The sequence below is a fragment of the Schistocerca serialis genome, chromosome 7 (genome assembly GCF_023864345.2).
Source record: "Schistocerca serialis cubense isolate TAMUIC-IGC-003099 chromosome 7, iqSchSeri2.2, whole genome shotgun sequence".
Taxonomy (NCBI): Eukaryota; Metazoa; Arthropoda; class Insecta; order Orthoptera; family Acrididae; genus Schistocerca; species Schistocerca serialis.
The window spans coordinates 197322371-197347426 of record NC_064644.1 but is presented as its reverse complement, the minus strand read 5'-3'; the positions used below and the strand labels follow the sequence as shown (position 1 = coordinate 197347426).

Genomic DNA, 25056 nt, shown 5'->3' with positions numbered 1-25056 from the left:
GAAAAATGGTCCAACTTCACGACTTACCCCGTTCTCAATGGGGTGCGTCAAATCAGAATAGAACTGACACAACATGTACCCTCGTACTTGTTCATCGGCGGATGCAGAGCTATAGTCATATACGATGGACAACCCAAAACATGCTCAGGCTGCGGGAAAGAGGGCCACGTCCGTTCCGAATGTATCCAGCGGAGGATAGTGCAAGTTCCAAACGGCGAACCCGTACCTCCGTCCACGTTGACGCCGCTGCCACTAACGTATGCGGACGCGTTTCGAACGGATCCCATCCCGAAGAATGACCACCTACAGAATCCTGACAGTTTACGGCACCCGACTGCGGCAGAGACCGCCTCCAGTGACGAAACGACGCACGCCTCGGCCGCTCCAGCGCCGACGTCGCACTTCACCGAGCGGAAAGGATCGCTAGGAGAAATGGAAATTGATCCTGCTGTTGTGCCGACAGCTGCTTTCGTCCCTGAGCACCGGGAGTCACTTCCGCGCTCGGATACGGAGGCGCACACGCGCAAACAACGATCGCCGAAGCGCCACAAGAAACGACGACTAGCGCCGTCGGATACCTGCTTACTGCAGTCCACGGCAGACGAACTTGGGTGTAACGTCGATACAGTGCATCCGGATGCGCAACGGGAGGTTGTACCTCCCCCACAGCAGTACGACGCGGATCATGCTACACAGGGGTTAAATACAGACACACCGGAAGGAAAGCCGACGGAAGGAGTCCCGCCACCCACCGCAGCATCGCCACAGCCTTCGGTCAGCCCGGCCGGAGAGACACGACGGGAGCTGGACCTCCAGCACAGGAACTGGGCCGACGACTCCGATACTGACCCCCACACCGACGACGCACCCGCCATGGCGAGTGCTGCGTCCACCGGATGTTAACCGCGCAGAAGATGCAGACTGACGCACGGACAGCATGTCACCGGTCAGCAGCACACAAATTAACATAAGCGTTCATGTGCGCTTTATGCACTGAGGACCAGCTGCAGGCATATCGAACGGCCTCTATTAATATTAATACGATCAGAACGCCTGTCAAATTGCAATTATTACGAGACATATTGCATGCGTCAGAAGTCGACATCGTTCTGCTGCAGGAAGTATGTGTTGAGAGCTTCCCCGACCTCTATGAGTACGATACGTACATTACACCTACTACCGACGGCGTCAGCGGAACAGCGATACTTCTACGTAGCGGCATAGTAGCCGAGGACGTGGTGTACCTGCCGTCAGCGCGAGGACTGGCGCTCACAGTGCTGGGAGTACGGGTAGTTAACATTTACGCACCGTCGGGGTCAGACAGACGGCGCGACCGATCCCGATTTTACGCAGAGGAGATAGCAACCCTATTCTTAGGTCGGTATGAACATGTCTTATTTGGAGGCGACTTCAACTGCGTGCTCGCACCAAAAGATCAACACCCACGTTATACTTCGTGCCCGGAGCTGCGGCAACTCATACAGGACATGAATCTCATTGATACATGGGAGAAGATACATGGCGACAGACGTGGATACACCTACGTCACGAGTCACTCTGCAAGTCGTCTCGATCGCATTTACGTAACACGTCGTCTCGAACCTGCGATCCTCGATGCGGAATTGTGGCCTGTCGCCTTTTCAGATCACATAGCATATATATGCACGGTCTCCCTGAGTCGTCAACAAGTGTGGAGGAGTCGCAGTGTTTGGAAACTGAATACAGCACACCTTAGGGAACCTGAGTGCAGACGCTTAGTCGAAGACACTTGGAACGTGTGTGAACGACGCCTCCCGACATATCCGACGACGTTGCAGTGGTGGCTGGAATGCGTTAATCCTGCATTGCGCCGAGCGTTAAATGCATACGGAAGAGAGCAGATGATGTGGAGGCGATACACGACGGAATTTTATTTCACGATGCTGCGCGAACTTTCTGTACAAGCACCTTCACAGGAGCGTCGTGCCGGTTTAAAACGAGCACAGGCCCAAATAATTTCCATAACCCGTCGCCGACTGGAGGGTGTCGCAATCCGTGCAAGGGCCTTTGAACGCGTCCGTGGAGAATCCCCGTCGATGTATCACGTTATCAGAGAAAAACAACGTAGCCGCAGAACCTTAATACAGACGGTCGTACTGCCCGATGGTCGCCGCATGACAACGCAAAAAGACATTGCCAACGCTTTCGTGGAACACTACGGTCATCTATATCAAGAAGCGGTACACGATCAGGCAGCCTTTCATGAGGTCCGACGAACGCTCTCCGCGTGTCTCGACGAGTCGGCCAACCTGGAGTTAACAGGTGCAATAACAGTTGACGACGTAATGGAAGCGATTGATAAGGGAGCGTCGCACAAATCGCCGGGGCCCGACGGGTTTCCGCTAGAGTTCTATCGTACATTTAAAGATCTCATGATTCCACGATGGACTGCCATGTACTGCGAATTGATGTCTCCCGACGTGACTCTTCCACCCTCCTTCGTGGAAGGAATGATCATCCCCATCCACAAACCATCTGGCGGCACAGGGATACAGGCCTACCGGCCACTGACCCTTCTTAATTGCGACTACAAGATCTACGCCAGGATACTTGCAGCACGCTTTAAACGCGTGATACGCCAAGTGATTTCACTCGACCAAACCCAGCTAGGAGGAGCTAGCAATTTACAAACGGCACTCAGCGACTACCGCGATGTTATCGCACTGGCTTCAACATGTCGTCTCCGGGGTGTATTGGTATCGATAGACTTCGATCGCGCATTTGACAGGCTGAGTCATGCTTATCTCACGGACGTGATGACGAAAATGAAGTTTCCGGAAAGTTTTGTCACCGTCGTCATGAGACTACTCCACGGAGCCGCATCCAAAGTGCTCATCAATGGACGCTTGGTGGGGCCCATCACCATCTCACGATCGGTCAGACAAGGGTGCCCGCTGTCAACGATATTGTATGCCATCGTTGTCGAGCCGCTGCTTTGCGGGCTCCGGAATCGACTCCAAGGAATGACGATAAGGCACAACACTTTTATATGCCGAACATACGCAGATGACCTAGTGTTTTTAGCAAGGTCCGGCGACGAGGCAAGAGTGGCCTTGCATTGGATTAATTTGTATTGTATGGCTACGGGAAGTCGCCTGAACATGGCAAAGTCAGGAGCGATGAACATCGGGAGAGGACTCCCGACGGGAAGTGTAGCACCATTACAGCCGATCAACAAGATGAAATGCCTAGGAATTATCTTCACTACAGACGTTCGACGCACGGCGGCACTGAGTTACAGACATCTTCTGCAAACAATTCGTGCGAGTGTCCGAAGTCACAGGTTAAGGGCACTGGATATGATACAACGGGTCACCTTTGCCAACACTTATCTAGCCTCTCGCATCCCCCACCTGGCACAAGTTCTTCCTATGCCGGTGGTGTTGGCCCGCCGAATCCTGGCGGCACTAGGATATTTTGTGAGCACAGGTCTGCTTTTTAAGGTAGGATACGAAACCCTCACCCTTCCTCGTAGTCGTGGAGGTCTTGGACTCGTCCACGTACGCGACCGAGCAGTGGCTATTTATGTAACCACAATGATAAAGATGTGGACACGACACCAGACAAGTCTGACGGGCAGCTTGATAGACGAACTCGCTCCAACTTCGCTTTCGGCTCCGGTAGCGGTGGCTCACATCTCACCATCGCTTGCCCATATGCGAACTTTCTTTGTGGAACACAGTTATGTACATATGGAACTACCGACTACCAGGACGGCGACGGCACGTGATATATATCACATCTTGACTCGACGACGGCCGAATAACGCCGTAGAGCGCCGCCAACCAACAGTTACGTGGTCAGTGGTATGGCGTACAGTGCACCACCCACACCTTGATACGGGAACGCGCGCACTGTGGTATCAGGTGGTAAATGGGAAGTACGTGACTCGTTCCAGGTTGCATAAAATTCATATGGCGGACGAGCCACTGTGTCCGCAGTGCAATGTTATAGACACTGAGGAGCATCGCCTGATATGCGGTCCTTCGGTGGACGTATGGTGTTTGGTCAAAAAAATGATCGCCTTCCTCCTTCGGGAGGGGCCGCAAACAATAGAACCACGCACACTACTTCTCCCAGATAGGACATATTATCCCCGAACGAAGACAAACGCAGTGACTTGGATTCGAGGTTTGACTGTGCGTTATCTTTTCCGAGACGGCAGTAAGAATGTGGTTGACTTTTGGGCCTTACTACAGGAACATCACTCACAGCTTATGAGACATCCGAGATATCGAACATATTACGCAAATTTTTTAGGGAGTGCCTTGCTTGATCCCCCACCCAGTTGGGGTGTCCCGGGTAGGAGAATGTAATTATTGTCTATAAGTATCAGAGCACGAAAGGACCAGGACAGTGGAGAGGATCCACAACCACACGTGAAGACGTACCCGACACCAACGCGAGGTATGACGGGATTAGTGAGGTACGCGCCTAAAAGAGGAACGTAGAACGTTATTGTTTTGTACTGACAGAAGAAGGATATTTTATTTTATTTTTTCACTAGTATGTAAAAAAAAAGGAAGTCCACTTATTTACGTTTCCCAGAAAATTTTATTTTATAAAGTTATCGTCTTATATATTTAAAAAAAAAATGCTAGAAGCAGTTTATGTTTGTTACTGTTACACAAAAAAAAAAGTGGTCAGCGCGAAAAAAAACATATTTATATATATTAAAAAAAAGAAAAAAAAAGTTGGTAGAGCACATGGCCCGCGAAAGGCAAAGGTCCCGAGTTAAAAAAAAAAAAAAAAAAAAAAAAAAGATGGTAGAGCACTTGCCCGCGAAAGGCAAAGGTCCCGAGTTCGAGTCTCGGTCGGGCACACAGTTTTAATCTGCCAGGAAGTTTTATATAGCACATTCATTGTGCTAATGGTGTGTGTAGCTAATCTATTCGTTCTATGGAACGCTTCATTTATTTGTTTTGTGCTAGTAACTGTGTTCCTTATAGTCTTTTCGAGCTGATGAAAGTTCTCCTCCACACAAAGTACGTTGTCTGGGAGAGTCATCAGGGATCAGAACATGGTCTGAAGTGGTTGTGCTCGACTGGACGCTGAGCTACATTGACCACATGATGTCAGCAGTTCCATGTGTGTGTGTGTGTGTGTGAGAGAGAGAGAGAGAGAGAGAGAGAGAGAGAGAGAGAGAGAGAGAGAGAGAGAGAGAGGGAGGGAGGGAGGGAAGGAAAGAGGAGGGAGGGGAGAATACTGAAGGAGGAATTGGAATGACCCAATTTTTTAATGGTTGCGCTATGACGTCATTTGCAGGCTTGCTGAGCACTGGTGACGACGTGATCCCTGGGAACGCCGGCATGAAGGACATGGTGATGGCCCTGCAGTGGGTACAGCAGAACATCGCCGCATTTGGCGGGGACCCCAACCAGGTGACCATCGGCGGTGAGAGTTCTGGGGGCTGCTCTGCATCACATCTGGTGTTATCGCCTCTCGCTGCAGGTCAGTACATCAGCCCATTTCAGACAAGAGTGGCACACCTTATGAGTTTCACTAACGACACTCGAAATTGGGCAGGGCGTCGCGATGAAGGTCTTTAATAGTGCATCAGGTTTCTGTTGTCTCGTCTACATTGATTTCCTAGTGTCCGAAAAATCTAGTACCAAAGGCCCCATAAACGTAGCGGACTCAGAAGAAATTAGATCTTTTCGTGTTACGAAAGTTTTTTGCATTGTCGTACTTAGTACTCTGGTTCTCAATGATTGCTTTGTATGCTTACCAATTTATTTAACCCAGTTTGTGAAACTGTGTGCGCCAGCAGGAGGGTTTCATCAACGTTGGTGAGTTTTCATCACACCCAAACATATAACTAAGTCCTAAAGTGTTGCTCATAGCTCATCTCATTGCTGCTATTGTCAACTAGTAATTCGAATGTCTTGGACTCGATTTCTTCAGACAGTCTCTTCTTTTTCCTCTTTTAATGCTATGGATTGGGGTTTTCGCGAGCTCAGGAAACATATGATTGCCGCGAGGTGTTCTGCATGCTATGGAGAGTAACGATTAGCATAGCTGGTTGGCATGTCGTGGGTCCCCAGCACAACTCTACATTTTTATATGCTTTTAATGTTTGCATATTCTGAAATACTCCATGTTTGTATAAATAGCAGCACCTGCCCTCCGGGAAGCAATTCTATTCTGTCTGTACGTTGTGTCTGTAATTAACGTGCTTTCAGTGGTAGGTGTTGTACTTCCTGATGACCCTGCTTTCTGATTTGAATTTGATTGTCGTTACAATGTGACATTTTTTGGTGGAGACGCCGGGTACTTTGAAACATCTACATCACCGTGGTTCCCATTAGGCAACGAAAAAGCCATTGCCTACACGGTCAGGAACCAAAGTACAAGCAGTACATAGTTCCCAAGGTTCAAAAATGTTCAAATGTGTGTGCAATCTTATGGGACTTAATTGCTAACGTCATCAGTCCCTAAGCTTACACACTACTTAACCTAAATTATCCTAAGGACAAACACACACACACCCATGCCCGAGGGAGCGCTCGAACCTCCGCCGGGACCAGCCGCACAGTCCAAAACTGCAGCGCCTTAGACCGCTCACCTAATCCGACGCGGCAGTTCCCAAGGTCTGTACGTTCTAGAGACCAATGGATTCCAAAAAAACAGTAAGTCAGCTGCACATCACGCATTCATCAGTGTTTTCTGGAGACGATGGTCAGGACTCGACAAAGTGGGTGAAGAGGTTCGACCGAGTTGCCAGATACGACAGTTGGTATGATACGAGGCGTGTTTTTTAAGTAAGTACCGTTTTGAAATTAAAAAAAGACGTGCTAAGATATCTAAATAATGTTATTTTTACATAAAAGCCTGTACCTTAATCTATTTTTCTACGTAATTTCCGTCAATATTGAGGCGCTTGTCATAACATTGTACCAGTTTTTGAATACCTTCCTCACAGAAGTCTGACGCCTGACTTGTTAACCACTGCATCACCACTGTTTTAACTTCGTCATCGTCTTGAAGACGCTGACCGTCCAGGTGTTTCTTCAAGTGCAGGAACAGATGGTAGTTACTGGGCGTAAGATCGGGCCTGTACGGAGGATGATCTAGAGTTTCCCATCGAAAAGATGTGATGAGATCTTTGGTCTGATTCACCACATGCGGACGGCCATTGTCTTGCAGCAAAACGATGCCCTTGCTCAACTTCCATGGACAGTTGCTTTGATTCTGGTGTGACGGAGGCCACCCATGTTTCATTGCCCGTAACAATTTGGCTTAATAAATCATCACCGTCGTTGTGGTACCACTCAAGGAAAGTCAATGCACTGTCTAAAAGTTTGGTTTTGTGCACATCCGTCAACTTTTTCGGTACCCAACGTGCGCACAATTTTTAGTAATTCAAGTGCTCGGGCACAATGCCATACAAAACACTACGAGAAACATTAGGAAAGTCATCCCGCAAGGAGGAAATCGTAAACTGTCTGTTTTCTCTCTCCTTATTGTCCATTTCCTGCGCCAAACTTTCATTAAGACCGAAGGACGCCCACTCCATTGTTCATCATGAACATTTTTGCGGGCATCTTTAAATGCTCTCACCCACTTTCTTACCATTCCATCACTCATAATGTTTTCTCCGTAAACTGCACAGATCTCACGATGAATATCGAACGCTTTTAGGCCTTTAGCATTGAGAAATCTTATAACAGCCCGTACTTCACAGTCGGCGGGACTCACGATTATCGGAGGCATCTTAAACACTCAGTACACAACGTAAATAAGGAAGAATCAGACTGTAATGGCGTCAGTGCGTACATTAAGGTACAGGCTTTCATGTAAAAATAAAATTATTGAGATATCTTAGCACGTCTTTTTTTAATTTCAAAACCGTACTTACTTAAAAAAACACGCCTCGTACCATGTGTTTAGTAAACGTGTACTTTTACTTGGACAACACAGCCCAGCAATGGTCCGAAAACAACGAAGAGAAGCTCGATAGCTGGAACAAATTCCAGAACGAACCTGCAGAAAACTTTCGGTGCAACAAGTCCACTTGGTGGAAGAACAGCTGAAGAACAAGGGTCAACGTCGTTGGGAAACGACTCAGTCTTACAAACAGAATGTTTTGGCCCTATGCCACATTGTGCATTCAAATATGACAGAAGCCAACAAAATCTCACATTTGATGAAAGGAGCCACAGAAGACTTGTGCCAGGCTCTGCTGGTAAAGGATATCACAAGAAACGAGGAATTCATGAAGTGGTGCCAGCAAATTGAGGAAATGTAACTGGAAAGAGGAGGGTAATGACCGACTCAGAATGTGGTCCATATAGCATTTGTGGAAGGCTCTCTCATACTCCTCTCTCTGCTATCCAGAACTGTCGGATCGAATAAGCGAGAGAAAACACGAACGTCGACCTCATATATCGGGAACTGATAAAAGAATGTTGAAGAAGAAGTGTATCGATCTTTAGCACCTACCTCCGTCCCCAATCGAATGTTCCACAAGACAAGTGTTCGTCAATATTACGCTGCAAGACGGTAACCATCAAAACGGTCCTATTCACACCAGTCAACTGCAGACGATTGTATTCGAGTGTTGGACGAATGCTATCAGCATAGCCTGGCCGCGATCGCTCCGCAACACGCTGCAGCTGTTCCCAGTTGCCATACAGAGGTGCCAACTGCTCACATAGCCGCCAAATTCAGGAAAACGAAGTGATGCAACCGTCTATGGAGGTGAGATCGAAACAGATGAAAATTTTCCGTGAACGGCGGCTACCAAGAGGTCAGGAAATCTTATTGACGTCCTCATTGGCACACAAACTATCCGGCTGCTAGTCAACTCTAGGGCTTATTTACCTGTAATGTCGAATGCTTATCATCACCAGCTAAAAAACGCTATATTCCACGAAACTCAAGCCATTGTGCTGAAGTTTCAAATGGTAAATACGGCCAGCCGACAGTAACAGGTACTGCAAGAATAACTGTCAATGATAGAAAACAGCCATTCTAATTTCTGTTGATCCGTCATGGACATGGGACATCGGCTGGTCAAGAAAATATCAATGAAATTTGACAACAGCCGTGTAATTGAGATGTTATTTTACTCTGACAACCAGTTTCTGCATTCCACTATGCCATCTTCAGGTCCCATACGCATCTCTGAAAAACAAACGATACTGTCGTACAGTGCCATATATTCCTGGGTGTCGTGAATGCAAAACCGTATCCCAAGTGTTTTATTCGAAGACTTGATTGCCCTACTAATACGTGTTTTAACAGAATGTTGTCATCGGATTATTCTCAGATGGGCCTTCTTGCAGGCATCACGACAGTCACAGAATGTGGAAGACCAGAATTTCAGATTGGTGAGGCCATTCCAACAAGCACACATACCAAACATTGCTCTGGGAAGTTGCTTGCAGTTGAAAATGTGTTTACTCCCTCCTTTATGGACGAAACAAGCTTTGGTCTCAGTCTAACTGCTCAGTTAAATTGTGAAGCCACTAAGGCTCACAAAAGAAATCTGCATACCAGCGATAATCTCTGCGGGAGTTCAAGGATATGTTCGGATCACCAACTGTCACGAGAGGCCACAACTTACCAAGGACCGTATGTGCGTAGGAACATCAGAAACAGTCTAAGCGATCTACACCAAATGTTTGTTATTTAGAATTTATCGCATCTAGAAAAATTCTCGAAATTTCTTATGTTTGTAATATTTGCTTATTTTTGAATACTCTAGTATAAACAACGGCTTCCCCGTGAAGGAGGCAGTTCTGCCCTGTCTGTCGTTGGTATTTGCAATTAACGCATTTTCAGTACTTCGTTGAGAACTCTGCTTCCGGATTTGGACTTGATTGTGGTTACGACGTGACTACAGCAGTGCTAAACACATTTTGTTATCACCTAATAAATTCTGATACTGGTTCATCATTAATGTCATTACACAAGACACTACAGATCAGAAGAAACATTCTTCAGTCCATGTACAACACCTATCTTCCCTCAGGTATTCTAGCAAATATATTTTATCCACCTTTCAGTTTCTGCTACCGCCTCTACTATAAGTGCTACATGCTGCTTGATGTTATCATAGGATTCTCGCTTGCAGTTGCACACCACACTTTTTAGCAGAAGACTGCTTTTCCCCAGGCAACAGCAGAGCTATGGAATTCTGCAGCCCAGACAGTCGCAGAATTTGGTTTGAAACTTTATTTTTCAAATGCTTCAGTTACGCAGAACACGTAAACTTCTATCTGATTCCCGAGGCACAACGTGCTTTAAGCTGCACCCTCATCTCATGTATCAAAATGGCTCTGACCACTATGCGACTTAACTTCTGAGGTCATCAGTCGCCTAGAACTTAGAACTAATTAAACCTAACTAACCTAAGGACATCACACACATCCATGCCCGAGGCAGGATTCGAACCTGCGACCGTAGTGGTCGCTCGGTTCCATACTGTAGCGCCCAGAACCGCACGGCCACTCCGGCCGGCATCTCATACACTCCTGGAAATTGAAATAAGAACACCGTGAATTCATTGTCCCAGGAAGGGGAAACTTTATTGACACATTCCTGGGGTCAGATACATCACATGATCACACTGACAGAACCACAGGCACATAGACACAGGCAACAGAGCATGCACAATGTCGGCACTAGTACAGTGTATATCCACCTTTCGCAGCAATGCAGGCTGCTATTCTCCCATGGAGACGATCGTAGAGATGCTGGATGTAGTCCTGTGGAACGGCTTGCCATGCCATTTCCACCTGGCGCCTCAGTTGGACCAGCGTTCGCGCTGGACGTGCAGACCGCGTGAGACGACGCTTCATCCAGTCCCAAACATGCTCAATAGAGGACAGATCCGGAGATCTTGCTGGCCAGGGTAGTTGGCTTACACCTTCTAGAGCACGTTGGGTGGCACAGGATACATGCGGACGTGCATTGTCCTGTTGGAACAGCAAGTTCCCTTACCGGTCTAGGAATGGTAGAACGATGGGTTCGATGACGGTTTGGATGTACCGTGCACTATTCAGTGTCCCCTCGACGATCACCAGTGGTGTACGACCAGTGTAGGAGATCGCTCCCCACACCATGATGCCGGGTGTTGGCCCTGTGTGCCTCGGTCGTATGCAGTCCTGATTGTGGCGCTCACCTGCACGGCGCCAAACACGCATACGACCATCATTGGCACCAAGGCAGAAGCGACTCTCATCGCTGAAGACGACACGTCTCCATTCGTCCCTCCATTCACGCCTGTCGCGACACCACTGGAGGCGGGCTGCACGATGTTGGGGCGTGAGCGGAAGACGGCCTAACGGTGTGCGGGACCGTAGCCCAGCTTCATGGAGACGGTTGCGAATGGTCCTCGCCGATACCCCAGGAGCAACAGTGTCCCTAATTTGCTGGGAAGTGGCGGTGCGGTCCCCTACGGCACTGCGTAGGATCCTACGGTCTTGGCGTGCATCCGTGCGTCGCTGCGGTCCGGTCCCAGGTCGACGGGCACGTGCACCTTCCGCCGACCACTGGCGACAACATCGATGTACTGTGGAGACCTCACGCCCCACGTGTTGAGCAATTCGGCGGTACGTCCACCCGGCCTCCCGCATGCCCACTATACGCCCTCGCTCAAAGTCCGTCAACTGCACATACGGTTCACGTCCACGCTGTCGCGGCATGCTACCAGTGTTAAAGACTGCGATGGAGCTCCGTATGCCACGGCAAACTGGCTGACACTGACGGCGGCGGTGCACAAATGCTGCGCAGCTAGCGCCATTCGACGGCCAACACCGCGGTTCCTGGTCTGTCCGCTGTGCCGTGCTTGTGATCATTGCTTGTACAGCCCTCTCGCAGTGTCCGGAGCAAGTATGGTGGGTCTGTCACACCGGTGTCAATGTGTTCTTTTTTCCATTTCCAGGAGTGTATATCGTACATACGTCTAGTTCAGTAGATGCACACATGCACTCTTGACAGCTGTCCACACTGTATATACAGGGTGGTCAGAAATAGCCTGAAAAGCTTCAAACGGAGTTGCAGGGGAGATTGTGCTGAGAAATAACAGCTAACGAAACAGTCCCATAAGTTGCGCCGTTTACGAGTTATTTAGCATTAGCAATTCAAGCTGCCCGTCCGAGACAGTGTCGCCAAACGTGTTCCTCGTTCGATTTCCTAAAACCGAACAAACGTAGCGTCTACTCCTCTAGCTTAAATTTATCATTTCTGTAAAAGAGACCTTTTAAATGGTAATGAGCATTTGAACAAGTAGTAATTCACCGACCCATAGACGTCTGTGCATTATCGCATTTTAGCGCGTGCAAGTGTTGGAATTTGCACGCACAGCGACCTAATTGGCTAACTACAATGCTAAATTGCTCGGAAATGGTCGCAAAGTACCGAATTTTTTTTCTTAACAGTTATTTCTCAGCACATCCTCCCATCAACACCCTTACAAGCTTTCCAGACTGTTTCTGACCACCCTGTACACAGTGATGTCACAATACAGGCGTCTACTGTAGATCACGGTGGCCACCAAGGTAGCCCTTGTCGGTTGGTTTTACAGTCTCAGAGGTACATTTAGTAGCAGTGCGTTTGTCTTCCCCCACAGGCCTCTTCCGCAGCGCCATAATCCACAGTGGAGAGGCGGCCAGCCCCTGGGGAATAATGCCAGACCCAGCGGCCAAGGCGTTCCGCTTGGCGGAGGTCCTGGGCTTCACGGCGAACAACACTCAGGAGCTGCGAGACTTCCTGTTAACGGTGGACCCACAGGACCTCGTATCCCACGATGACGACATCATCACACCAGAGGTAACTCCAGCAGGTTTATACTATAAGCATCCATATCAGCCACTACGAGGACTATTACCCAGCTAATTAATATTCGATGCTGCGGGAAGTCTATATCTGGCAACATTGGATTCAACTGGCAGCAGTAGTGCACCGATGCGACGAACACGAGTTACTGGAATTCACAAGCTTGCTAACACTCGCTCCCTCCAGATCTGCCATCACAAACCCAGAACACTGTCTAGCCTATTGCAGTCTACGGTGCCAGTGAACTTGAATTAAAAGTGATTTGTGTCATCGGTAACAGTACAATATTTTTGTTAGTAGCTGGTTTCGTAATAGAAAAGAATAAAAGGTATTCGTATGAGGGGAACTATAAATTGAAAGTAATAGCACATGCAGAACGATGTTGAAACAGAGCAGCCGAGCGGCATTTCGGACCTCCACCAATAGAAAAAAAAAACATTCGCGATTGGCGGACTAGTAAAGAAGAACTGAAAAAATGAGGACGACTAAATATGCAAATAAAAGACTGAGCGCAAAATTACCAAAAGTAGAAGATGACGTACTGGTATGGATTCAAGGACACCGACAAAATAGCATTGCAATTAATACAAAAAAATTATTCAAATGACACGCTTGTAAGCTAGTGCTATAGTGGAGCTTAACAGACTTTAAGCGTGAAACTTCCTGGCAGATTAAAACTGTGTGCCCGACCGAGACTCGAACTCGGGACCTTTGCCTTTCGCGGGCAAGTGCTCTACCAACTGAGCTACCGAAGCACGACTCACGCCCGGTACTCACAGCTTTACTTCTGCCAGTACCTCGTCTCCTACCTTCCAAACTTTACAGAAGCTCTCCTGCGAACCTTGCAGAACTAGCACTCCTGAAAGAAAGGATATTGCGGAGACATGGCTTAGCCACAGCCTGGGGGATGTTTCCAGAATGAGATTTTCACTCTGCAGCGGAGTGTAAGCTGATATGAAACTTCCTGGCAGATTAAAACTGTGTGCCCGACCGAGACTCGAACTCGGGACCTTTGCCTTTCGCGGGCAAGTGCTCTACCAACTGAGCTACCGAAGCACGACTCACGCCCGGTACTCACAGCTTTACTTCTGCCAGTACCTCGTCTCCTACCTTCCAAACTTTACAGAAGCTCTCCTGCGAACCTTGCAGAACTAGCACTCCTGAAAGAAAGGATATTGCGGAGACATGGCTTAGCCACAGCCTGGGGGATGTTTCCAGAATGAGATTTTCACTCTGCAGCGGAGTGTGCGCTGATATGAAACTTCCTGGCAGATTAAAACTGTGTGCCCGACCGAGACTCGAACTCGGGACCTTTGCCTTTCGCGGGCAAGTGCTCTACCAACTGAGCTACCGAAGCACGACTCACGCCCGGTACTCACAGCTTTACTTCTGCCAGTACCTCGTCTCCTACCTTCCAAACTTTACAGAAGCTCTCCTGCGAACCTTGCAGAACTAGCACTCCTGAAAGAAAGGATATTGCGGAGACATGGCTTAGCCACAGCCTGGGGGATGTTTCCAGAATGAGATTTTCACTCTGCAGCGGAGTGTGCGCTGATATGAAACTTCCTGGCAGATTAAAACTGTGTGCCCGACCGAGACTCGAACTCGGGACCTTTGCCTTTCGCGGGCAAGTGCTCTACCAACTGAGCTACCGAAGCACGACTCACGCCCGGTACTCACAGCTTTACTTCTGCCAGTACCTCGTCTCCTACCTTCCAAACTTTACAGAAGCTCTCCTGCGAACCTTGCAGAACTAGCACTCCTGAAAGAAAGGATATTACGGAGACATGGCTTAGCCACAGCCTGGGGGATGTTTCCAGAATGAGATTTTCACTCTGCAGCGGAGTGTGCGCTGATATGAAACTTCCTGGCAGATTAAAACTGTGTGCCAGACCGAGACTCGAACTCGGGACCTTTGCCTTTCGCGGGCAAGTGCTCTACCAACTGAGCTACCGAAGCACGACTCACGCCCGGTACTCACAGCTTTACTTCTGCCAGTACCTCGTCTCCTACCTTCCAAACTTTACAGAAGCTCTCCTGCGAACCTTGCAGAACTAGCACTCCTGAAAGAAAGGATATTGCGGAGACATGGCTTAGCCACAGCCTGGGGGATGTTTCCAGAATGAGATTTTCACTCTGCAGCGGAGTGTAAGCTGATATGAAACTTCCTGGCAGATTAAAACTGTGTGCCCGACCGAGACTCGAACTCGGGACCTTTGCCTTTCGCGGGCAAGTGCTCTACCAACTGAGCTACCGAAGCACGACTCACGCCCGGTACTCACAGCTTTACTTCTGCCAGTACCTCGTCTCCTACCTTCCAAACTTTACAGAAGCTCTCCTGCGAACCTTGCAGAACTAGCACTCCTGAAAGAAAGGATATTGCGGAGACATGGCTTAGCCACAGCCTGGGGGATGTTTCCAGAATGAGATTTTCACTCTGCAGCGGAGTGTGCGCTGATATGAAACTTCCTGGCAGATTAAAACTGTGTGCCCGACCGAGACTCGAACTCGGGACCTTTGCCTTTCGCGGGCAAGTGCTCTACCAACTGAGCTACCGAAGCACGACTCACGCCCGGTACTCACAGCTTTACTTCTGCCAGTACCTCGTCTCCTACCTTCCAAACTTTACAGAAGCTCTCCTGCGAACCTTGCAGAACTAGCACTCCTGAAAGAAAGGATATTGCGGAGACATGGCTTAGCCACAGCCTGGGGGATGTTTCCAGAATGAGATTTTCACTCTGCAGCGGAGTGTGCGCTGATATGAAACTTCCTGGCAGATTAAAACTGTGTGCCCGACCGAGACTCGAACTCGGGACCTTTGCCTTTCGCGGGCAAGTGCTCTACCAACTGAGCTACCGAAGCACGACTCACGCCCGGTACTCACAGCTTTACTTCTGCCAGTACCTCGTCTCCTACCTTCCAAACTTTACAGAAGCTCTCCTGCGAACCTTGCAGAACTAGCACTCCTGAAAGAAAGGATATTACGGAGACATGGCTTAGCCACAGCCTGGGGGATGTTTCCAGAATGAGATTTTCACTCTGCAGCGGAGTGTGCGCTGATATGAAACTTCCTGGCAGATTAAAACTGTGTGCCAGACCGAGACTCGAACTCGGGACCTTTGCCTTTCGCGGGCAAGTGCTCTACCAACTGAGCTACCGAAGCCCGACTCACGCCCGGTACTCACAGCTTTACTTCTGCCAGTACCTCGTCTCCTACCTTCCAAACTTTACAGAAGCTCTCCTGTGAACCTTGCAGAACTAGCACTCCTGAAAGAAAGGATATTGCGGAGACATGGCTTAGCCACAGCCTGGGGGATGTTTCCAGAATGAGATTTTCACTCTGCAGCGGAGTGTGCGCTGATATGAAACTTCCTGGCAGATTAAAACTGTGTGCCAGACCGAGACTCGAACTCAGGACCTTTGCCTTTCGCGGGCAAGTGAGTCGTGCTTCGGTAGCTCAGTTGGTAGGGCACTTGCCCGCGAAAGGCAAAGGTCCCGAGTTCGAGTCTCGGTCGGGCACACAGTTTTAATCTGCCAGGAAGTTTCATATCAGCGCACACTCCGCTGCAGAGTGAAAATCTCATTCTGGAAACATCCCCCAGGCTGTGGCTAAGCCATGTCTCCGCAATATCCTTTCTTTCAGGAGTGCTAGTTCTGCAAGGTTCGCAGGAGAGCTTCTGTAAAGTTTGGAAGGTAGGAGACGAGGTACTGGCAGAAGTAAAGCTGTGAGTACCGGGCGTGAGTCGTGCTTCGGTAGCTCAGTTGGTAGAGAACTTGCCCGCGAAAGGCAAAGGTCCCGAGTTCGAGTCTCGGTCGGGCACACAGTTTTAATCTGCTAGGAAGTTTCATATCAGCGCACACTCTGCTGCAGAGTGAAAATCTCATTCTGGAAACATCCCCCAGGCTGTGGCTAAGCCATGTCTCCGCAATATCCTTTCTTTCAGGAGTGCTAGTTCTGCAAGGTTCGCAGGAGAGCTTCTGTAAAGTTTGGAAGGTAGGAGACGAGGTACTGGCAGAAGTAAAGCTGTGAGTACCGGGCGTGAGTCGTGCTTCGGTAGCTCAGTTGGTAGAGCACTTGCCCGCGAAAGGCAAAGGTCCCGAGTTCGAGTCTCGGTCGGGCACACAGTTTTAATCTGCCAGGAAGTTTCATATCAGCGCACACTCCGCTGCAGAGTGAAAATCTCATTCTGGAAACATCCCCCAGGCTGTGGCTAAGCCATGTCTCCGCAATATCCTTTCTTTCAGGAGTGCTAGTTCTGCAAGGTTCGCAGGAGAGCTTCTGTAAAGTTTGGAAGGTAGGAGACGAGGTACTGGCAGAAGTAAAGCTGTGAGTACCGGGCGTGAGTCGTGCTTCGGTAGCTCAGTTGGTAGAGCACTTGCCCGCGAAAGGCAAAGGTCCCGAGTTCGAGTCTCGGTCGGGCACACAGTTTTAATCTGCCAGGAAGTTTCATATCAGCGCACACTCCGCTGCAGAGTGAAAATCTCATTCTGGAAACATCCCCCAGGCTGTGGCTAAGCCATGTCTCCGCAATATCCTTTCTTTCAGGAGTGCTAGTTCTGCAAGGTTCGCAGGAGAGCTTCTGTAAAGTTTGGGAGGTAGGAGACGAGGTACTGGCAGAAGTAAAGCTGTGAGTACCGGGCGTGAGTCGTGCTTCGGTAGCTCAGTTGGTAGAGCACTTGCCCGCGAAAGGCAAAGGTCCCGAGTCCGAATCTCGGTCGGGCACACAGTTTTAATCTGCCAGGAAGTTTCATATCAGCGCACACTCCGCTGCAGAGTGAAAATCTCATTCTGGAAACATCCCCCAGGCTGTGGCTAAGCCATGTCTCCGCAATATCCTTTCTTTCAGGAGTGCTAGTTCTGCAAGGTTCGCAGGAGAGCTTCTGTAAAGTTTGGAAGGTAGGAGACGAGGTACTGGCAGAAGTAAAGCTGTGAGTACCGGGCGTGAGTCGTGCTTCGGTAGCTCAGTTGGTAGAGCACTTGCCCGCGAAAGGCAAAGGTCCCGAGTTCGAGTCTCGGTCGGGCACACAGTTTTAATCTGCCAGGAAGTTTCATATCAGCGCACACTCCGCTGCAGAGTGAAAATCTCATTCTGGAAACATCCCCCAGGCTGTGGCTAAGCCATGTCTCCGCAATATCCTTTCTTTCAGGAGTGCTAGTTCTGCAAGGTTCGCAGGAGAGCTTCTGTAAAGTTTGGAAGGTAGGAGACGAGGTACTGGCAGAAGTAAAGCTGTGAGTACCGGGCGTGAGTCGTGCTTCGGTAGCTCAGTTGGTAGAGCACTTGCCCGCGAAAGGCAAAGGTCCCGAGTTCGAGTCTCGGTCGGGCACACAGTTTTAATCTGCCAGGAAGTTTCATATCAGCGCACACTCCGCTGCAGAGTGAAAATCTCATTCTGGAAACATCCCCCAGGCTGTGGCTAAGCCATGTCTCCGCAATATCCTTTCTTTCAGGAGTGCTAGTTCTGCAAGGTTCGCAGGAGAGCTTCTGTAAAGTTTGGAAGGTAGGAGACGAGGTACTGGCAGAAGTAAAGCTGTGAGTACCGGGCGTGAGTCGTGCTTCGGTAGCTCAGTTGGTAGAGCACTTGCCCGCGAAAGGCAAAGGTCCCGAGTTCGAGTCTCGGTCGGGCACACAGTTTTAATCTGCCAGGAAGTTTCATATCAGCGCACACTCCGCTGCAGAGTGAAAATCTCATTCTGGTGACTTTAAGGGTATTGATTAATGCTACAGGTTTATGAAGCGTCGTGGTCTTAGTATGCGAAACAAAACCAAAATATCTCTGAAAATGCCAGACGAGTGTGAAGAGAAAATATTACCTTTATATCTCTTTATTATTCAGCATCGAAAGAAAACTAGTGTGGAACTAAGCTACACAGCGAATATGGACGAAACTCCTCCGACATCTGTTGTTCCGAGCAACAGAATTGGTTCCATGAAAGGCGCTAAACTTGTATCTATAAAAACAAGTGGTCATAAAAAAATACAATAAGCTGTTGTCTTTTCATGCTATGCTGACGGTACTAACCTTAATCCGATGACCCTTGTCAAGCACAAACCAATGCCAAAACCTTCTCACATACCACCAGGTGTTGCTCCCGTACATGACAGAGGCCGGATGGAAAGGACTAGTATGAAATTATGGAATAACCGAGTGTGGGAGAGAAGAGTTCTCTTCTTGCGCTAGATCAGTTTATAAGTCGTTTGAAAAACCCTGTGAAAGAGAAATTGAGACAGGGAAATACAGAGCTTGCTGTTATTCCGGGAGGACTTACTTCACGGTTGCAATCTCTTAATGTCTGGATAAATAAACCACTCAAAGTATACCATATATGAGAGAGGAATGGAACGAGTGGATGCTGGATGAAATCCATCATGAATTCACTCCGAAGGGTGCTTTAAAACGACCTACATTCAAACAAATGTCAGTGGATAAAATAGTCGTGGTACAGAGTGAAAGAAGGCATTATTGCTAAATATTTCAAGGAGTGGTGCGTAAGTAACGATCTCGGTAGCTGTGAAGACCATCTTGTATATGAAGAGCACAACGGTGACGATGAAGAAGAAGAAAGTAAGTTCAGATGTCGATTTTCAGAGATTTTAAAGGTCATTTGGTTTTATAAAATAACAATTTTTTCTAATCTGGCCTTGCAACCTAATAATAAAAATAGTAAAAATGTTATTTTTTTAAAAATTTCGTAAAAATTAAGGTGTGTGTTACAGTCGGTAGCGCCGTGTAGCCCGTAAAACAAGGTATATGAAGGACTGAATAACTGTTAATGGAAGATGGGGTGCCAGATAGATTAGGTTTTCGTATGTTAAAAGAGTGGAGGAGCACGAGGGCATACCACATCCAATAGGACCATATCTAGTATAGCACTGTAGCATTCAAACTATCAGACTGAAGATAGCTTTATTTGTACCTACACTACAAAGTAGACAAGCAGAACCATTCACATTCTAAAACTATTTAGTACTTTTATAACGCATCGTGTTACAAACCCTCCCAAGAACGCCACGTGCAGTGACGAGCGGGCGGGCGGCCACACAAGGCCGGAAACAAAGAATGAGCCGAGAAGTGATTAATGAATACGAAATCAGGTGAGAGATTCGGGACCTTTTGATGAGGAACCAATAGCTGCTCTGTCCGTAATTTGCATATTAATTTTATTTAGGTGTATCTAAAAATTCAACCACTAATTAAGCCATCTAAATAATTACAGAACGGAGGGGAACCTTATAATAATAATTCCCTACGTATATTCTGAGAGGAATTAATGAATTGTTTAATATGACAATAGACGTTAAAAAGAATCAAGCATAAACTAAGCGTCTCCTTGGCCTTGAGGAGCACACGAGTACAGAAAATCCCACTGTTCCAACGGCTGGCGCTGTACCAGGATAGGATACCTCTGGTGCAAAAGGGAAGGGGCCAGTTCTATGGCCAAGCGGGCGGCAACTAACCGCTTGACCAGTCAGCAAGTTTCCACCAGAATTACTTTTTAGGCTACAGCCGTACGCATGCTAGTGTGAGGTACCGACCAGCTAATAAAATCCCTGTGCATCGCCACTCCGAGACATTTTACTAAATCTTCTTGGAAGGCCCACCAGCTGCCACCTCGCCTGCGACCGCCACTTGTCCGCAGATACGTACCACGATGCTGCGGCAAAGTTGAACGGTTCGTTATTTCGGACACAGTCTAGTAATGATGCTCAGATTTGTCACCAAATCCTAGTTCTCGTGGTTCGGTATTCTCTCTCACAACTGTTCTCGAGGTAAACTTGTGTAGTTATAGGGTACTTCTCTTCCTATAGCCTACGTCATCCTGCGAATCTGTCTATGTCAGTGAAGGCTGCTCTCAATTAAGAGTACGTTGTTCTGTACTAATTTCAGAACACTTCTCTTGTGTTCTTTACTAAATATTCCCTCCAGCATCCGTTCAAACCAGCGGCCCCTTGCAAGTAGGTTCGCAGTAGATGCCTTCCCACGGTCTGATAGTGGGTAGTATATTAATAGGAGATCCCGATGGCCTGTCAACATGTTTCTTGCCGGCTAACAGGTGGGTAGGGACACGAGACTGTGGCAGTCAGTTTAGGTGGTATGCAAAAAATCATCATAGCTAAGTAACAGAAAGAAATTGAAAACCTCCTAAAATAACATTTTGTTTTGGACAGTAAGTGACAGTAGACCTAGCAAAATGATTCAATAGTTAAGAGACTGAGCTTCCATTCATGAGGACGGCAGTTCAAATCCTTGACTTGCCATCCAATTATACATTTGCTGTCAGTTCCCTAAGTTGCTTCAAGCAAACGCAATGATTACTCTCTTGAAATCTAATTTTGTGCCACGTTTACAATGACCTCATGGACGACAGAACACTAGTCCTCATCTTCCATTTCCTTCTAATTATTGACAGCTTCCCTTGAATTTGGCTACGTAAAAGATGGACATGTCTGAGTGGTGTCTGTTCCACCGGACACATCTGACAAAACAGACACCACGCGTGATCACATGACTGATGCATACATTATGTACTCACTCCTCTGTATAAGTCCTATAAGTGCGTAACGGGTATTTTCGAACACCCTGCACAATGAAAAGCAAACTGAGATCGTAGCGAAATTTCTTTTAACTGACTGAACTATTTAATTACATCAGGTGATTGATATTATCGTTAAGCCACCACTCACCTAAAAACATCTAGACAAGACATAAATACGTAAGACATAGATAAGTTTAAGGGTTTCCGTCGGAGAAAATGTACCGCCTTACATCATTTACTGGCGGTGTAGGATTAATTCTACAAACTTATAGACAAGCTACTAACTGCTTACATACTCGTAGTTCTCGAATTCTGTCTAGTTGCAGAAAATCTGCTACATGCTTACATTATTACTGGATGACGCCCAGATGTAGAGGATCTGCTTTGTATGCCGTTCTTGAATCCAGCTGGCTGTAGAAAGGATGTTCCGTGGTGTCGTATTTATCATGGTAACCCCAAATAACTTTTTGTCCAGAAGCAGAAAATAACGTTTGAAGCATAAGTTGTTTCTCTATGTAAAACAAAATTCACTTGACGCTTGTATAGTAGCAAACAGTGCAGCTACACAGGGTAACCTGACTCGTTCGCTTGTTGAAAATAATAGTAAGCAAATGGAAACTCAAGAAAAGTGTACACCAGTCATTCAGTCAACTGTCTTCAGTTGGAGGTTTTTGTGTACACAATTACACCAACGAAGATAAGGTAGAGATACTTCTGATTTATGGAGAATGTTAGTTAGCAGAACAGTAATGACCGGTTTGCATTTCCTTTGTGCTTATACATGTTTACTACCAACACCGGAAAATGTACAAGTTACGTTACCCTGAGAAAATGCAACGTATACTAGAACGTGAGAGACACAGTCAAATTCGTGTTACGTTTTTTTAATATTGTGATGTTTATTTGAATGGTACACTGTGATACCTTTTGAACATGACTTGAGGAGAGAGAGTTTATTACTAGAAAAAGATATAGGGCACTATTTAAAAATAGGAGTGCTGCGCATATCTTCATAACGAACAAAGTTACAAGAAAGGCAACCATGCTAATTAATCTCACCCCTGGTAGCTAAACAACATTCGCTTGATACATTTTTTATTTTGCTTCCGGACAAAAAGTTACCGGCGTGATCAAGATAATTGGGACACCCTGCGTAATCTGCTACCAGTACCCTTTATTCTTACAGCCTACTAATTCTGCCGTTGCCGCCTTTGCAGGAGGAGATCCGCATCCAGCACCTTGCCTGGCTCCCCGTGATTGAACAGGACGTGGAAGGCGCCTTCGTTACCGAGTGGCCGGCCGAAAGCCTGAAGGCAGGTCGTTTCAACAAGGTCCCCGTCATCACGGGCTTCACGTCCGGGGACGGGCTCGAGCTGATTCAACGTGAGTTTCAACCTACCCATTCGACCATGACTACCGTAGTTTTCGATCCGTTAAACCGACATTCTGCTATTTGCTACTGCTCGTAACGTCCTGTCAGCTCTTAAAGACACGGTCAGTACTGAGACAAGATGTACTGACAAAACAGTTTATTAATTGTAGCTCCTCAACCCTAATTTTAACAGAACAACTTACACTGTAATGGTGTCGAGACAAACTGACTCTTCTTGACGGTATTCCATATCTAATCAGAAAACAGTAAGTATTCAGACGCAAGTTTGGATGATAATGTCAACTGTTGCTTGTTTGTTTGTTCGAAACGCTGGAGCTAATAAGCGCCCAAATCTTGACTTAAAATTGACCGTTTTCTACGGAAAGCACTCCGTGATTCTTGAAATTAACTAACACGTATGTGCCTAAACGGCATTAGTGGGTAGGTAAAACTATAATGAATAACTATAGTGAGGCTAGAACCCTATTTAAAAAGCAACACACCAAGTGGATAGCTAATATTAACAATTATAACACCCTCCTCTTTTTGACTGGCCATTTGGTAATATTTCCTAGGACAACTGATGTCCACAGTCGAAGAGTAAATCTCCTCCGCCATGTTGCTACAACTAGTAGATGGTAGAATGAGATCTACAGCCTGTGCCGTATCTGCCAAAAACCTCAGATAGCTCAGATGACACACATTAAAGTGAATGGGATTAAAGAACTGACACTGGATTAGTATGTGCCCTACTGTCAGTGGTTCTTTACAGCAAGAGCAAAGAGGTGCGGGGCCACTGCTTACCAGCTGACGATGGCTGAAAAGACAAAGACCTCCTCGCAACGATATGATCTGAAGTAAATCGCCCAAGTCGTAGGGAGGGGTTTAATCTCCCTGAGGTTGTTGCCACGGGGAGACAACCAATGTTCGCGCCGAAGTGACAGTTCCTATATACAACACTGATGAGATCGTCCGAGGGGGCTGATTTGCTAAGTGGTCAGAGAAGTAAAATTGCAGAATTGTCAGAGGCAATGGCACTAGCAGCAGCAGCAGCAGCAGCCTCATTCCACGACATCCCGACAGGTCCAGGTACGCAAAAGATTGTTGTATTGGTACCAGCATCAGCGAACGAGTGAAGCCATTCCTGGATCCGTTGTATTAAAGGGTGGTACGTTTTCATCGCACACGGGCTCTGGAGAGCACTGAGGGTATCAGAGTACGCAACAGATTTTCAGAATCCGTGGTAAAGGGCAAACGTCTCCGCTGTAAAAATCGAGCACTGGTCTGAATGGCGATATCTAAAACCCTCTCCGACGACAATAAAGTAGTATCCAACATCACGGAGCAGCACATATTGTTGCTTCTTACAGAAGGACACAAGCTTACTTCTGTCCTCTCAAAAAGTTCAGCGACATATTTCCACAGAATGTTAAACGTCAATACACTACTGGTTATTAAAATTGCTACACTAAGAAGAAAAGCAGATGATAAACGGGTATTCATTGGACAAATATATTATACTAGGACTGACATGTGATTACATTTTCACTCAATTTGGGTGCATAGATCCTGAGAAATCAGTACCCAGAACAACCACCTCTGGCCATAATAACGGCCTTGATACGCATGGGCATTTAGTCAAACAGAGCTTGGATGGCGTGTACAGGTACAGCTGCCCATGCAGCTTCAACACGGAACCACAGTTCATCAAGAGTAGTGACTGGCGAATTGTGACGAGCCAGTTGTTCGGCCACCATTGACCAGACGCTTTCAATTGGTGACAGATCTGGAGAATGTGCTGGCCAGGGCAGCAATCGAACATTTTCTGTATCCAGAAAGGCCCGTACAGGACCTGCAGCATGCGGTCGTGCATTATCCTACTGAAATTTAGGGTTTCGCAGGGATCGAATGAAGGGTAGAGCCACGGGTCGTAACACATCTGATGTAACGTCCACTGTTCAAAATGCCGTCAATGCGAACAAGAGGTGACCGAGACGTGTAACCAATCACGCCGGGTGATACGCCAATATGGCGATGACGAATACACGCTTCCAAAGTGCATTTACCGCGATGTCGCCAAACACGGATGCAACCATCATGATGCTGTAAACAGAACCTGGATTCATCCGAAAAAATGACGTTTTGCCATTCGTGGACCCAGGTTCGTCGTTGAGCACACCATCGCAGGCGCTCCTGTCTGTGATGCAGCGTCAAGTGTAACCGGAGCCATGGTCTGCGAGCTAATAGTCCAGGCTGCTTTAAACGTCGTCGAACTGTTCGTGCAGATGGTTGTTGTCTTGCGAACATCCCCATATGTTGACTCAGG

General features: G+C 47.5%; 1 protein-coding gene across 1 annotated transcript in view; it reads left to right on the top strand.

The window, feature by feature from the left end:
* Positions 1–25056, top strand: part of LOC126412970 (venom carboxylesterase-6-like) — a 174099-nt gene that overhangs the window by 110033 nt on the left and 39010 nt on the right. The window contains exons 4-6 of the mRNA XM_050082861.1: positions 5305–5490; positions 12617–12816; positions 22576–22741. Of these exons, the coding sequence (XP_049938818.1) occupies positions 5305–5490; positions 12617–12816; positions 22576–22741 (552 nt within the window). The remainder of the gene's footprint in view (positions 1–5304; positions 5491–12616; positions 12817–22575; positions 22742–25056) is intronic.